This window comes from Podarcis pityusensis, assembly GCF_964106645.2.
Source record: "Podarcis pityusensis genome assembly, chromosome: 10".
Lineage (NCBI taxonomy): Eukaryota > Metazoa > Chordata > Lepidosauria > Squamata > Lacertidae > Podarcis > Podarcis pityusensis.
The window spans coordinates 46,562,034-46,579,020 of NC_138035.1; the positions used below are offsets into that span (position 1 = coordinate 46,562,034).

A 16,987-nucleotide genomic window follows, 5' to 3' on the forward strand; every position below is an offset into this window, starting at 1 on the left:
GGAAAGGACTGACACCTTAAAACTGCAGTGATACAACAGTTGAACAGTGCTCACTCGAACTTAATTGTTAATAAACGGCACATACTGTTTTACACATAACATATATTTGTAAACTTGTTCATGCAAAATTAGTGTGCACAACAGGGAACTGTTTACTCCCACACCTTTAAAAAGGACATGTTGGCATTTTTCAAACTGTGCCCAAGACCTCTGCACGATAAGTCTTACACAATTTTTAAACTGCCAGCCAAATCAATTCATGTAGCTGAAACAGAAAGACAAAAGTTATACAAAAACACAGTAGATTTTTATATCAAGAAAAAAGGAAAAGAAAAATCATGGTCACAAATTTTTAAACTTTTAATCCTAAACATTACAGGGCAAACAGATGTTGGAATCTATTTCCATACACCATGCGTTTTAACCTTTTATTTCTATTTAATGTGTGTCCAAATCCACTAAAACTTGAGTGGTTTACAACTTTTGAGTTATGGAAATACATATTTCTGGAATAAATGCTAAAAAAAGCAACAATGGGGAAAAGCCAAACTGTCTCCATAAAGGTAAAATGGAACATTGTGAAGATTAGATACTTTTCTGTTTCTTTGTTTTTAACTTGTCAATTCAGTGCATCGTATGGTTCAAATTAATGGTTCCCATTCTGAGTATCTAACTAGTGTCCATTGATTCCAAATTAGTGGACGACGAATCTTTCTGGATGCTTTCAAAAATGGCTGCAAGCTCAGGATTAGAGCTTATCTGTGACTGAAATTCACTCATCAGTGGACTCTTTTCTGCTTCTGGAATGGTTAATAATGCCGCTACTGCTCTCATGGCAGATCGCTTCAGTTCATCTTGCTTTTCAAATTCCTGCTTCACAGAATTTGCTTTTACCTGTTTAGTTAAAAAAGATACATATTATATAAATTCAACAGTAAAATCTATCTAGAAAGCTATTCAAATGTACGCATACCCACATCAGATAGTATGTCCGCTTGCTGAGTAACAGCAGAACAGAGAATACTAAACAAGAATGCATGAAATGTCTAGTAGCCTTACATAATAGTGGCCAGCTTAAGAGATTCACTAACTACTGAACTATTACCCCTGACAACATTGTCTAGACAAGCCTCAATATTAAAACAAAAGTGCCAGCATATAGCCACAAAAGCAAGCTGCTAGAAATCAGGCTTCTCTTTCTTCTATCTAAAGCACAGTTCTTGCTTTTGCTTCAATCAAGACTATTCCTAGGTATAAACTGAAATAATAACTGAAAGTTTCTTAAGGTAGGTAACACATGGGTGAAGAAACCTCTGAACAGACAGGACCACAAGCCACATATGAAAGCTGCTTACAAAATATGATCAGAGAAAAAACTGGGTGAAATAGAGAAACAGCATGCTGAGAAAGAATAGTGGCTTCAAAAGATTATCTTTCCAAGACGGAGTCTGTGACCAAAATAATATATATATATATATATGAGACTATGCTTTACAATTATCCTGTAGGCTAATTCAAACCAATTCAATTCACACAATACCTTGGTTGTACATGTAGCACGTAAGGGTTCAACCAGTCTATCCAGCCTCTGCAAAACTGCACTTGGACACAGGGTAGACAGTCTCACCAGCATTAAAAATGTTAGCATCTGGTTAAGAAGAAATAAAAATTGAATAAATAACAAAGATTTGGCCACTGCTAAGAACAGATTTTAAGTATCAGAAAATCTAACTGTGACTCTACAAGTATAGGGAGAAAAAGCAGTATCCAGGATCCATATTCTCTTGACTATACTTTTTGATGTTTCTCTACCACCAAACCAATCATTTGAATGTTGTCTTTATTAGTCAAACTCATGCTGAACTGGAAACAATTGCTTATCAAAGCTGATAATATACTGTAATTCATATTGTTGGAAGCCTCTGGACTACCAATGGCTATTTCCTGTAGAAGGAATCATCTTTAAGAAAAACAGTTTCCATATAATAGCACAAAATCAGGGAAAAGAAAAGCAGCAGCAGACTTAGTCTTCCTTTCCTTTGCTGTCCACCCTAGGTGCTCCTCCAGAGCAGACTGTGGTGGTGCAGGGAGGCGGGACAGAGGAGAATAGGAAGGGGAAATCATGTTTGCGCAAATAGAGACTTGTTGAGCAAGTGGGATAACCACAACTGTCTATCACACTGACAAGGAATTAGGTGCCCTACCTTGAGGACAGAATAAAAGGTAGGAAAAGCTTTCATTAATTTTTGTACAAAGCCAATACCACCTTTCCATGTTTTGTTTTTTTACTGTTTTATTGCAATTGTTCAGCAACTAGCTTAGAAATATCTGCATCCGTATATGTATATGCATATGTATATGTGTGTACAAATACACATATAAACAAATAACAAGCACTAACCTTAATATCATAGTGATCCTTCAAACCATCTTCCACATGGTTTAGGAATTCAAAGATGTCTAGTCTATCAAGGCAGCTATCTAGCAGAGTGTACATACACTCAAAAGCTGCCTTTCTGATATCAAGACCATCATCAACTGTATGCTTAAATGGACCCATTTCAACCTGCAAATCAGATCAGAAATTGTTGAACACACTGAATACATTTAGTTATCAGTTGCTAATGAAATACGCTGAGTAAGAATTTACTAAGGAGCATTATGGCCTCAAGGAAAAGTTCTTAAAGCAAAAGGTCATATTTATTGTTCTTCAAGTCAAGTTGATGAAAGTAGTGTGCATTCCGACAACAGCAAGTTTCCATGTCCCAAGCCATGCAACCCACCACCTGCCACTATTTATCTGGTTTTTAAGCGGCAAGCAAACTTCAGTTTTCAAAATTATGTTCTTACATTGAATTTCCCTTCACAATTAAGAGTAGGTTTTGCATTTGCAAGTTACACTCTGTATGCCCACAATTCTGCAGTAAGATGAATCACATTAAAATTAAATTGGAGCTGATTGTATGGGAAAACCTATATGACTTGTGAAGAGATTCTGGGACATGACTCATTTGGCTTGGCTCCCTTTGTAACAATGCACGAAGTGAACACAAAACATTTTGCATTGCTCTTTATTCCAGTAGCTCAATACCTGCCCTGTATTTTCATTTCTGGTACTATGAAAGATGTTTATTGAAATTCGTTACAATATGGCAGTTTTCAAATTATATTTCGTGTATGTTCCTCACTCAAGCTAAACTTATGGTCTCTCTTAACTCCTATCATCATATAATAATAATCAAATCCGTTTATTGTGAGGACCATGCCTGTACACAAACATCAACACAATAGTTAAAAAATATTAAAATTCATTACATACTACGCCAACAAAACCTTCATCCCACAAAATAGAAAGAGAGGGAAAACAAGCAACGAGTTAAACAGACGATGAAGGGGTCTTTACATTGTCATCCATAAATCTTTCCCTGGCTTTCATGGCCTTCATCACAAAAACCGCTACCACATGGGTAATACGTGGGTTTGCATCAACTAACAAGAATTTTACTCTATCTTCAGAATTGGTTATAGAGTTGGGTATAATTTGCAGCAATGCGTCTCTAAAGCCCGAGTAGACGGGGCAATAGAGGAGGTAATGTGTAAGATCCTCTTTAATTTTCATAAGGCAAGGGCATAAATGATGTTCTACTGGGGTTTTTGTGAATCTACCGGTCAGATATGCAGTTGGCAGTGTTTGAAACCGTGCCATAGTGAAAGCTCTCCGAAGGGTGGGATCAGTGATCTCCACCAAGTAGTTGGCACAGATTTTGACTGCTTTTACTCGGGGAAACCAGTAGGAAAACCCAGAGTTTTTTATCTTTGTGGAGTCCAAAAAGGCGTCTTTTTCAAAGATCCATTCCCGAACTTTATCAGGGCTCCACAATTTGAGGGTATTAAACTCAGGTAGATTGTATCTGGATAGGATATCTAGTAGGTTTTTATGCCAAGTAGTATTATTTTGTAATGATACAAAGGCTTGTTTAGCCAATAAGGTGTTCGGGGCATCTGTGAGGTTGGTGAAAAAACGCAGGAATCTTAAGTGGGCCCTGGCAGACACAGAAGATAATCCTACTTCCACTCTTAGGAGAGCTGCCGGAATACTCTGAGGGAGGCCTAGAATTCTTCTGAGGTAAAAATTTTGGAAGATTTCAAGCCGTTCTAACAGCTTCTGATTCCATCCCCAGAGTTCTACTCCATATAGCATCTGGGGAATCACTTTTCCAACAAAAGCTTTTAGTGCCGGGATCACCAGTTGCCCTCCCCTCGAATAAAAAAAGCTGAGCAGAGCACCGATTGTCCTACGTGTTAGAAGGGCTACAGTCTTGAAGTGGGCAAGCCAGCTAGATGTAGCTTGGAAAGTGATACCAAGATATTTAAAAAAAAGACACTGTTCAATTTTGTGTTCATCTAAAGACCATCTAAATGTGTGGCGAGCTCTGGTAAATACCACAATTTTTGTTTTGTCATAATTTATCTTTAGAGAGTTTTGGGAACAATAAGCTGCGAGCCCCTCCAGCATGCTATGTAGGCCCCTTCGAGTAAGTGCCATGACAGCCATGTCATCAGCATATAGTAATATATTCAGGTGTTTGCCTTCCAGGGCAGGAGCTGATGACTTATACTTTGCCATATGTTGAACAATGTCATTTATATAGAAATTAAAGAGGAACGGCGCTAACAAACAGCCCTGTTTAACCCCTTTCCCCAGTGGCAGTGGGTCAGTATAGTTGCCTGACATCCCAGTTCTGATTTTAACTGTGGTGTCTGAATGTAACTCTCTAAGTATTTTGAGAAGTCGTCTATCAATATCTGTTTCATATAGTTTTTGCCATAATTTGTCCCTACAGATTGAATCAAAAGCGGATGTGAGATCTACAAAAGCCACAAAAAGTTTGCTCTTATGTACCTTTGTATACTTATCTATCATTGCCTGTAGTACCAGACAATGGCCTGTTGTACTATGGCCCTTTCTAAACCCTGCCTGTTCCGGATTAAGCAGGTTAGAGTGGTCAGCCCAGTCAACCAGTTTATTTAGCAGGTAGCGAGTATAAAGTTTATACACAATGTCCAGGAGACTTATGGGGCGATAGTTTGAGGGGTCTTGGGGGTCTCCCTTCTTATAGATGGGGGCTACCAGGCTCAGTTTCCAGTTTTCTGGGATTTTGCATATATCATTTATTACCGTAAAAAGTTGGGCCAAAATAGCAGCCCACCACTGGGCATTTAGTTTAAACACCTCAGGAGGAATCATATCCTCACCGGGAGCTTTGCCATTCTTGAGTGTTTTAATTAGCTGTAAACATTCTGATTCGGTAACAGGATCCCAGCCCATTAATAGATCGTTTTTAAGAGGAGGAAACTGGCTCAGTTTAGCAATGTTTGGAGCTGTATATAGCCGGGAAAAATGTTGGTACCATAAGTTAGATGAAATACTGTTGGTTACAATTTTCCCTTTGGGTGAAACTCCCTGAGCAATTATTTCCCAGAACTTTTTGTCGTCCCGCAATTTGATCGCTTTGTCAAGTGCCTCCCATTGTTCCTTTCTGTAGAGGGATTTCTTAAATTTTAGAGTATTTTTATAATGAGAACGCCACCTGTGCAGGTTTTCCAATGAGGACAGGGTCCCTTCCTGTTTTACCTTATTTTGTAATTTCCTAAGCAAAGATCTTAGATTCCTACAGTCAATGTCGAACCAGGCCCTCGAGTTGTTTTGTTTTTTGGGAGGGTTGGAATTCGTGAGTAGTGGGAAGAGCGACTCTGAGACCTGCTGAAATGTTGAAAAGGGGTCAGAAAAAGATGAGATACACTGGTCTCTCAAGGCCAGTAAGTCTGATGAATGCAGGTGTAGTTTGATTTTAGATTCCAGGTCGCTGTTCCATTTACGCCTACGAAGGGCCAGAGTTGGAGGTGGGTCTGCACAGTGATTGCGGTATTGCGGATCCTCCAAACCACGGGGAATTAGTGAAATTGATATAGGAAGATGATCACTCTCAATTCTATTGAAAGTCCTGAAGCCCTGTGACCTCTCCAAGAGTTTTGGGGAGACCAGGATATAATCAATAACGCTCGCACCTCTAGGTCCAAGAAAAGAAAAGAAACCCCCTGACCTGTCCATATGGGTACCATGCAAATTATACAAATTATGTTTGAAGGCAGTCTCCATTAATGTAATGCCTGCCTTATTCAAGACCTTATCGTCAGAGGACCAGGGAATAAACCAATCTGCCTCTGGCAGGAACTGAGATTTAGAGCAGTACGTATTAATGTCATTTCCTATCCTGGCGTTGAATTCTGCAGTAAGATGAATCACATTAAAATTAAATTGGAGCTGATTGTATGGGAAAACCTATATGACTTGTGAAGAGATTCTGGGACATGACTCATTTGGCTTGGCTCCCTTTGTAACAATGCACGAAGTGAACACAAAACATTTTGCATTGCTCTTTATTCCAGTAGCTCAATACCTGCCCTGTATTTTCATTTCTGGTACTATGAAAGATGTTTATTGAAATTCGTTACAATATGGCAGTTTTCAAATTATATTTCGTGTATGTTCCTCACTCAAGCTAAACTTATGGTCTCTCTTAACTCCTATCATCATATAAAATATGATGAGTTTCTTCAATAATTCTAGGTAAAAGCACTCCTACGCAAAACTTTCCAGAAGGACTCTGCTTTAGCCACCTAATCAGTACAAAAAACAGTTGCCTGAACTTGCACGAGGATCTGAACACAAAAATAAACAGAAAACATTAGCTATTCTGAACACCACTGCTTACTCACCCTGTAACTTGAGTGGATTACATACCTCTCTTATTAGTTCCTTTCTCACTTTTGTTTCATTATAAAGATGTGGAAGCACAGTATCTAAAAGGTCCCTTATTAGTGATGGTTTATTGTGTGCTGCTGAATTAAATGTTACCAGAGCTACTCGTCTCACATTCAGATCTGGATCTTCCAATGTTTTCAAAAAGTCACCTGCAATCGTTTAAAGAAAGTTATCAGCATATGCTCCTGTTCAATATTTGCCACTTTTGAACTTCCCACTAGCTTCCCCCTGCCTAACTGATGTTTGTAAAAGGCGGGGCCATGAATTAGGAGAGGTTGGATTAGTATGTCATCTCATGAAAAAAATGGGCTACAGGTGACAAACAACAATACACTCACTATAAATAAAAAGCGAGTCTCACTTTCCTTATACATTTCCTCTTACGGCATGTTGCAAAAGCATAACTGTACTTTGTACTAACTGGTTTGCGTACATTTTTGTGAAATACGGCAGCAATTATCATTCCAATGCATATTTACCTTTTGAACAACCAATTTACTTTGATAATTCATCAAGTTTGTGAGAAGTTTTTGAGAACTTCATGTGTACAGTGGTACCTCGTGTTACATACTCAATCCGTTCCGGAAGTCCATTCGTAACAGGAAACCACTCGTAACATGAGGCGCACTTTCTCTAATGGCGCCTCCCGCTACTGCCGCACCATGGCTTCCGCTCACATCCCGGGGCAAAGGTCACAACAAGGGGCATCTACTTCCGGGTTAGCGGAGCGTGTAACCCGCAGCATTTGTAACATAACACGAGGTGCCACTGTACAATCTTACCCCACCCCACCCCCAGTTCCTCTATGAGTGGCATAATTAAGCAAATCTGAAAACTGCCACTTTCAGTTTTCACAGTTCATGGTCTCAGACAGCCCTGTTCCAGGACTTTAAGAAATTAATTATCCAATTTAAGGGGAAAGCATGTTTCTAAGAAACTATACAGGAAATGGAAAACACAAATAAGATAAACCAATGACTTTAAAAGGATTAAGATTTTTCCAGCTACCATATCTACTTTCCCAGCCACAAAAGGCTGGGTTGTTATTGTTTTTTAGACTACGTACAATTCAATGACTCCACAAAAAGCCTCATTCATGGACTGCAGCGATTATACTGCACCTACACAACCCATTCTCAATTTTTATTACAGCATCTTTGAGCGAACATTTGTTGTGCTACACTAATATTGGACATAGCCTTGAATAAATTTATAGACAATACAGAAATTAATGAGCATGTTTAAACAAAGAGTTTGCTTTAAGCTGGGAGAATCCCTGCTTCTATCTAAAAGGGAAGCATTATCCTTTGCTAGGGAAATCTCAAGTACTTGAGTCACCCTCTTTTTCCCCAGACCTGAAAAAGCTACCTAGAAAATACTGACCTTTTAAAACACACTCACATGCACACATGGAAGAAAGTATGTCATCTCAAGGTAAATTGCACTGCTTGAAATGATTGCAATTTCACTTACCTATACAATTCTTTAATAATGGGTCTATGGGCTGTGGATGGTCAGAGATTGTGAACTTCACAGCAGTGACCACTGAACTTCGAGCATATGATGATCCTAATAACAAAAAAATTAACCAGAATGCTTGAACAATGTCCTCATTGTCCCATGCTGTAGTATGCAATTACAAAAACATCATGATTATTAATAACCATGACAACTTTTTAAAACACTGGTATTTTATTAATACATAATTCATCCTGTAGCATTTTCCTTAGTGGGGATTCAAAAAACTACTTACTACGCAAATGAATCACACAAATCCAATTAATATTTTTTTTCAACAGCTGCCCCCCCATGCCAAATTACAAGCAGAATTTGAAAGGTTCCTAATGTTAAATTCAAAAGCAGTTTACCACATCACAGGGGGCAATCACTCCGGGTAATTAAGAAAAACAATATAAACAGGTCAGATCTCAGAGGGCTGTCTCCAACTAAGTCAAACATTGAGTTGGCCTACTTGAAATCAAAGGACTTCAGTTAGTTGGGTCCATTAGTTTCAGTGGGTAAGACAAATGCTGTATAAGAATCCACTGAAATCAATGGACTTAAATTAGTCAAGCAGGTATACATGATGGAACACAAAATTAGGTTCTATGCATGTTAAGCCTAGTCTAGTGGGTATTATAGTAGCAGTTCTGCTAAGAAGAACCCCCTTTCCGATTTGAAGCTGTCAGTTTAACACAACAATTTTACAGATACACTGCAGGAATGTCATGGGGTTCAAGATGTTAAAAACATTCCAAGTTGAGTGTAAAAAGTTATGATTTTAAGATAGTATGTTGTGATTAAACATTTAAAACAAATATCTCAATAATAGCAGCATTGCCAACTTCAGTCCATATTTTCTCAGGATATTTTATCCTCAATACATTGTTTCCTTTTTTCTAGTTACTGTTTTTACATCTCTCTATTTTGTTTTTATGTAATTCATATCTAGCAAGTTGTTCTGGGGACACATTGAACGGTGAAGTATATCCAGCAAATAATACTAACTTTGATTTTTTTCTATAAGCAAATAATGAATTTTGTGCCTTTGGCATGCACACCCCAAAGCAAAGGCCTATTAAACAGTTTCTAGAGAAGCTGATTAATCATGTTTCAAATAAGAAAATAAGTTAGGAGCAAGCATAGACTTTTGGCTTGTCATATTTAGACAATGGAAGCACTTCACCACACCAAGCATAGCTAAGCTACAGATTCTGTAGCGATAGCCACCAACTCTGATGTTTTTAACTTTGCTCTTTCTTCAAATTGCTCAGCTCAGTGTACATAATTATCCCCTTGTGAAAGAAGTTGAGAAATGGTGACTGACCCAACGTCATCCAGTAAGCTTGATAGCTAAGTTAAGATTTAAACTCTGGTTTTGTACTCTGCTTACTATTATCAGCCATATGGTTCTGCAGTATGATATAGATAAGAACATAAAAAGAACCTTTGCTAGATCAGACCTAAGGCCCAACATCCTGTTCTCACAGTGGTCATTGAGATGTCTATGAGAAGCGATTAGGACTTCACTTGTCTGCTTCTCATCCCCAAGAAGTGGTACAGTGATATACTGCCTCTGATACATAGGCATCATGACTAATAGCCACTCCTCCATGAATTTGTCCAATCCCCTTTTAAAATGAATTTTATTTAAATCTGCAACCCTATTCCGAACAAAATTGGGCCACAGCAGCCACATAAATATGGTTTTGGACCTTAGGTTCTCAGATTTTAATGTTTTGCTGAATTATGTACAGGTCCTTTGGAACCTGACAGAAGGGACAATTTAACTTCTTTCTAAGGGCATTTGTAGTGGCTAAACATCTAACACTTCAATATTGGAAGAGGTCTACTCCCCATATCATACGGGGACAGAACTCAGCTGGTGACCTTCCAAAAGCACAAAAAAGATGGGAAATTATCTGATATCTGGATTCATTATACACAGCTATTTGCTTGAATGTCTTGAGCACTGGCCTGGATCACTAACCATTCCCCTGCCACACTTGTATGAACAGAACGTATTGTCTTGGTTTTTATTATTTAGCTTATATTGTCTGATGTTGTTTGTTTCTGTTTGAATAATTCAATTTAGAAAATGGGTCGCAGATCTACTAGAAATGTGTTCCACTAGGATTGTCTAGGCAGCAATGGCCAATTGTTCTATTACAATAAGAACTTTAGCACATGGAATTAGCAAACCTTTTTCACTAATGGTAGGCTGAAGACTTCCTGCCCTTGTTTTTCTTTTTATCTCCATAAGCAATCACATAGCTAAAATGTCACCCAGATGAATCAAAGATGATCAGGACAGACAAAAATGGTGGAATAGAATCAACACCTGGACATAAGGGGTTTCCACAAAAATATATGGACATAGGTAATCTAATTTCTATCGGTCAGTATAAATATCACTTTGACTGATCTCAAACTATCCTTGTTGCAATCCTTTTGGCAGGACAATATTAAATAGATCATCTCTGTGTAATATTCTTTGTACAGTGCTTTTAAATTGGTCTGAAAAAATCCTTATAATACTTCCCTCTTAAGTGGGTGACATTTTCTAATTATTACCCGCAAAGCATAACTTAGTTTTCAGTTTTTAAGAGTTACAATTTCTGTTTAAGACATGCACCGAAGAAATCCTTCTCTTCTACCAAATCCACAATCAATTTACTCCAGTCTGAAACTATTACAACTGAATAGGACCATTCTGGAGAAATTAGTTGTGGGTGGTATCCCAAAACAGTACATGAAGATATTAAAAGTTTACAAACCTGAAAGCAAATATCCTTTAAGGCGCGGTAGCAGAGTCTCTGGGTCTATTAAAGTAAGCTTCCCCAAGCATTCAGCAACAACATTTCTGGTACCCTCTTCTGCACACTCACAGTGTTTCAGGAGCAAAGACCAGATGCTCTCCACATATGGTTTGAGGCCTTGCACTGTTGCGGAGCTAATTATCTCCTTCAAGGAATGGAGCAGAAGGTATTGCCTTTTAGGTTGACTAGTAATTTCTTGTAAGACAAATGGGAGGTACTCAGGAAGGTTGCCGACACTGATGCTGCCCAATGCGTAAGAAGCTGCTGATTTCACTTCTTCACTTGGAGAGGAGAATGCTTCTAATATTACAGATTTTAGCTCTATTTGTCCACTTAAGTCAATGTGGTGTCCAACTTCCCCAAGAGAAAGCAAAGCAAGGAGACGGATGGAATCTGTTGACCTTGAGTTCTTAACATCTTGAATAAACTGACCTACTACTGCTGGTCCCTCTTTAGGGCATGCTCGTGTAAGGGCAGCTACACATTTGGCAATGGAATAATAAGACTGCTTGTGAGTAAGTGCTGTACTCTGAGAGTACACTGGGCCCGTTAACATACGCAATAAGTCCATATATCCTAAGTTACTTGTTCCAGTCACAACCAGAGCTTGGAAAAATTCTAGCATGGCACTGAGTGCTCCACCCTGCAATAATGGTGACCTCACCAGCCCAATAAGTTCATTCAGTATGGAGCCACTGATTTTCGAGAGAGAAGAAGGATAAACTTTAGCAAGGGTGGTCAGAAAACTAATGGCCATTTGTGACACATGCATATCACTCTCACTGATGAGAGGTGGAAGCTCATCCAGGACAGCATCAATCATAGCAGCTGTCAAGCTGTCACTGTAGTTTTTGATTAATATATCTAAAGCAGAAAGAGTTCCTAGTTTCAGAGCTCTCTGGTTCTTTCGGAGGAAAGAAGCAAGAATAGGAACACCTTCTCCTAGAACTGGCCTCAGATCTATCTTCAGCGGAGAACCAGCTATCAGAGTCAAAGCCTTCACAGTGGTTAGCCGAGTGATCTCGTTTTTTAGTCTCTCTAAGAAGATCTGAAGTGTACTAGGAAGGTCAGAGCCAAGATTGTCGCCGAGACTGCAAATGATTTGACCCATACAGGAGATTGCCCTCTCTTTTACTTCCTGGTCAATATCAGCAGCTTTGAGTCTCTTGATTGTACACGTAAACAAATCTTTGATGTAAGGGCTTGCATCAAAAGAAGAAGGCTGATCCAGAGGCCGGATGACTTTCACAAGCTGCTGGGTAACCAACAGCGCCTCAGATGTTATTTTATAAAATGGGTCTCCAACGCATGCCACAACAGGAGGCACCAATGCTTGAACATGAGGGTGAAAAACTTGGGGTGTGTGATTGCAGAGGATCACATACAAACACGATAAAGCATCTATCTTCAGATTAGAAGAACTTGATTTGTCGTTCAGTGAAAAAATTATCCCTGTAAGAAGAATAAAGAGTTAATACACACAATTGTATATCTGAAGCACACTTGGTGATTTAAAGCAGGTTACAAACCAGTAAGTTTCTGAACTTATACTTAAGTAGCGCAGATAGGAAAAGGTGATTTGATGGTTTATCCAATATTTTTCATTAAGAGCAAAATTTTTGTCTAATTTTGAACCTCCTCTTGGCTCAGTTTTTTACTCAGAACTCATCTTTCCAAACAATGCCTTTTATACAAATCCCATTAACCCAACAGATTCAATCTAGGTTTCGCTTCTAACTGTAACCACACCAGCAATCCTTCAAAATCAGAGCTTCCTTGGGCCTGTTTCTGCTCTTTCATGCACCTAGCAGTCAAGCGATTTTACAATAGCTTAGTAGCAGCCACCCAATCTAAAAATTTTGTGCTACTAAAAGAATATGGTTTGCCAGAGAATGAAGCAGGGAGGACAAAATGATTCTTGGACCTAATCCTATTCATGTTTGGAGGCTTGCCACTAGGTATTTTACGCTTTGGATGCATACTGGTTTTTCTAGTTTAATGACACTTGCATATTGTCTCCAATCACAATAAAGGTCTACAATCTTGCTAAAAACAATCTGACTTGCATTACTCCTTCCCTGATCCTGCTTATATTTTTCACATTATTTCCATCTCTCATACCATTTCGAATCATTATTCTGTATGCATTTTATGTTTTATCTGAAGCCACAGATAAAAAACTGCAAGCAAGTCATACCTTGGTTTTCGAACAGCTTAGTTCTCGAACATTTTGGCTCCCAAATGCTGCAAACCCAGAAATGACTGTTTGGAAGCCAAACGTCCATTGGGGCTTCCAATTGGCTGCAGGAGCTTTAGTTTTTGAACGTTTTGAAAATTGAACAGACTTCCGGAACGGATTCCGTTCGACTTCCAAGGTACGACTGTATTACCAACTGTCAGGGGTTCGGGAGCGGAGGCAAGGGCAAGGGAGGAAACAGAGAGCGAGGGAGAGGAGGCAGAAGAAAAGATGAGTGATGACGACGACCCGAGATCTCCGAGTCTTTCCAGTGAATCAGAAGATTCACAGAAAGGAGCACCAGTGGCCAGGGCAAGGGGGGAGCCTAGGGGGACACCCCAGGAAGATAGAGCCAGAGGGGACTCAGAGGGGAGCAGTTGGAAATCAGGACCAGCGTCACCGCCAGAGAGCAGGGAAGAGGAAGGGCGCCAGGGATCAAGCGCTGGCAGCTCACAACAGGGGGGAGGGCACGAGTCAGGAGTGGCCACACCTCCATCGGGGAGCGAAGAAACGGTCAGACGGAAGGTGGAAGGTTGGGCGCGCGTGCCAAGCTCAAATGCACAGGAAGGTGGCGCAGTAGGCAGCCCGGAAAGGGAGCCAGGTCCTAAAGCCCGCCGAAAGGAGGGAGAAGAGTCAGGGGGGTCAGCGTCAGAGGAATCCCGGAAGGAAGAGACCCCGGGGGGCAGAGGGACCCAGAGAAGAACAGTCAGGCGGAAAAGGTGGAGCAAGGCTAGGATATTAAGTTGGTGTACAAGGGGCGGAGACTCAGATGGAGCTTCGCCGATCTAACCATGAGACGTAGAGTTGCACGCAGCAGCTTGAGAATGGAAACTGTAACTCAATAAAGACTTTTATTTAATGATCGCTGGCTAGCGTGATCCTCTGTGAGCTAGGATCTGGAAGCAGCTCTGACAGTAAGCTCCATCCCTAGATTGTGGGCATCTACGTCCTCGCGGAGAGGAGAGAAAGCGGGTGCCTACTAGCGAGCTCACGAACGGCAGACAACATGACGGCCGAACAGCAGATAGTGGAACTCAGAGAAGCAGTGACACGACTGAATGCCGAGGCTCTTGCATCCAGGAAGAGAGAGGAGGACGCAGCTGCCGCCTACAGGGATCTCCAGGTCAGGTTGGAAGTGCTTACGAAGCAAGGGCAACTGACACCCAAACCGGAGGGGATTGGGTTGGGGAGACGAACAGGCGGTCTGGTCTCTCACTTCGATGGGAATTTGCAACAGTACCCCAACTTTAGAGCAGATGTAATGTGTGCACTGCAACTGCTGAACAAAGACTTTAGAGATGAGCAAGAGAAGGTGGGATTCATCATGTCCCATTTGCATGGAGATGCTAAAGCATGGCTGCGCAATTTGTGGAGAGATAAGGATCCGGCGCTCCAAAATGCGGATGCCTTTATTAAAGCGATGGATGGGTGCTTTTTATCAAGCATTGACGTGGATCTTGCTCGGCAGGAGATACATGGACTGAAGCAAGGGAGGGCCAGCGTAAGGCAGTACCATGCCCGCTTTTTCGCTTTGGTCAGTGCCCTGGAATGGGACAGAGATTCGGCTCCTGTAAGAGACCTGTTTTGGGAGGGATTGCACGGCTCGGTTAAAGATGAAATTGCGAGGGGGGAGAGACCCCGGACCACGCAGGAGATCGTTCAGAGGGCGCTGGCGGTGGGGGTGCGGCTGGAAGGACGTCCGTGGAGCAGGGACGAAGGGCGTGGAGGGCGCGAACCAGCCAGGGGCTCCTCCTTCCTTCCCAGAGAAGCAGCGCGTGCGCAATCCACGCCTCCGCCAGGAGGAGGAGCGGAACCTATGGAGGTTGGAGGTGCAAGGGCTCAGTCAGCAGCCAGAGCCCTAGCACCGGCAGCAGTGAAAGCGAAGCCTCCTAGAGGGAACAGGAAGTGTTACATCTGCGATGATCCACAGCATATGGCGAAAGAGTGTCCCCAGAGGCTCCACAAGCACACTGCAGCCTCAGCAATGGTAACTGCAGCAACGCAGCAAGGACAACCACAGCAGGGAAACGAAGGAGTCTGGTTGGAGGAAGAGGCACTGGGGCCCAACCAGACGTGTCAGTGAAGCAGTCCCCAGAGATTTTACAGCCCATGGACCCCCTCCCGCCCAAACCGGTAGTGAAGCTCACCGCGTCGCTCCAGCTGCCCAATGGAATCACCATGGACGTGCCAATCACCATTGACTCCGGAAGCAATGCGGACTTTATAGGGCAGGACTTTGTCGACCGGCACGCTATACAGTTGCTGCCTGCCACGCTGCCCCTGCAGGTTGTCACGGTGGATGGCAGGGAGCTGCTAGGGGGGCAAGTGGTGAAGCAGACGCCACCAATGGTGATGCGACTTGGGAATCACAGGGAAATCATCAGCTTCAATGTCACTCAACTATCGGACACGCCCATTGTATTGGGCATGAGTTGGCTGGACAAGCACAGCCCGACGCTGGCTTGGTACCAGAGGCAGCTGACCTTCGGCTCTTCCTTTTGCGCTGAACACTGCATCGTGCCCAGGCAGGAAGGAGGGGAAGAGGAGTCACAGCTGCAGCTAGGCACGCTGCAAGCGGTTCCCCACAAGTACGCAGAATTTTTGGAGGTTTTCTGCGAGAAAGAGGCAGACAGGCTACCCCCCCACAGACCATATGACTGCAAAATTGACCTGCTGCCGGGGGCGGCGCTGCCCAAAGGGAAGCTGTATTCCATGTCTGAGGACGAACTGCAGGAACTCAAAGAGTTCATAGATCATAATTTGGAGCGCGGTTTCATCCGAGAGTCCAAGGCAGCGGGGGGCAGTCCGGTATTCTTTGTTAAGAAGCGGGACACGCCCCAAAAAAGACTTGTAGTGGACTTTCGCATCTTGAACAGTGTGACCAAGCCATCGGACTTCCCCATGCCCCGAATCGACGACCTCCTCGCAAAGGTACGGAAGGGCAGAGTGTTCACCAAGTTGGACCTGCGAGGGGCATACAACCTCATTCGCATGCGGGAGGGAGATGAGTGGAAGACAGCCATGTTCACGCCCCTGGGCACCTACGAATATAGAGTTATGCCTTTTGGATTGCAAAATGGCTCCCACGTTTTTCAAGCTTTCATGCATCACGTGTTGGCGGGGCTCCTCTACAAGACGTGCGTCTGTTTCTTGGATGACATCCTGATCTTTTCGGAATCGCAGCAGGAGCATGACAGACACGTCAAGGAAGTGCTGAGCAGGCTACAGCAACATAGGCTTTACGCCAAGCTGGAGAAGTGCCAATTCGACGTGACCGAGGTGGATTTCCTGGGCTACAAGTTGTCTGATAAAGGGCTCGCCATGGACAGCGCCAAGGTCCGAGCAGTGTTGGATTGGAAAAGCCCACGCAACCGGAAGGAGGTCCAACGGTTTGTCGGCTTCGCGAACTTCTATCGCAAGTTTATCAAAGGCTTTGCGATGCAGACAGCGGCCATCACGGACACGCTCAGCTCCAAGAAAAAGAAGTTCATCTGGACAGAGCAGGCGGAGCAGTCCTTTCAGGCACTCAAGCGTCTCTTCGCGTCGGAAGAGCAGCTGCTTCATGTCAACCCCAGCAGGCCGATGAGGGTGGAGACAGACGCTTCG

At 42.3% G+C, this 16,987-nt stretch overlaps 1 protein-coding gene across 1 annotated transcript in view; it reads right to left on the reverse strand.

Moving 5' to 3' along the window:
* Positions 1-336: 336 nt before the first annotated feature.
* The window catches only part of CAND1 (cullin associated and neddylation dissociated 1), a 34,771-nt gene continuing 18,120 nt past the window's right edge, over positions 337-16,987 (reverse strand). The window contains exons 10-15 of the mRNA XM_081022287.1: positions 11,104-12,597; positions 8,300-8,395; positions 6,806-6,975; positions 2,402-2,566; positions 1,541-1,648; positions 337-894 (exon numbers count right to left, since the gene is read on the reverse strand). Of these exons, the coding sequence (XP_080878413.1) occupies positions 670-894; positions 1,541-1,648; positions 2,402-2,566; positions 6,806-6,975; positions 8,300-8,395; positions 11,104-12,597 (2,258 nt within the window). The 3' untranslated portion in view covers positions 337-669. The remainder of the gene's footprint in view (positions 895-1,540; positions 1,649-2,401; positions 2,567-6,805; positions 6,976-8,299; positions 8,396-11,103; positions 12,598-16,987) is intronic.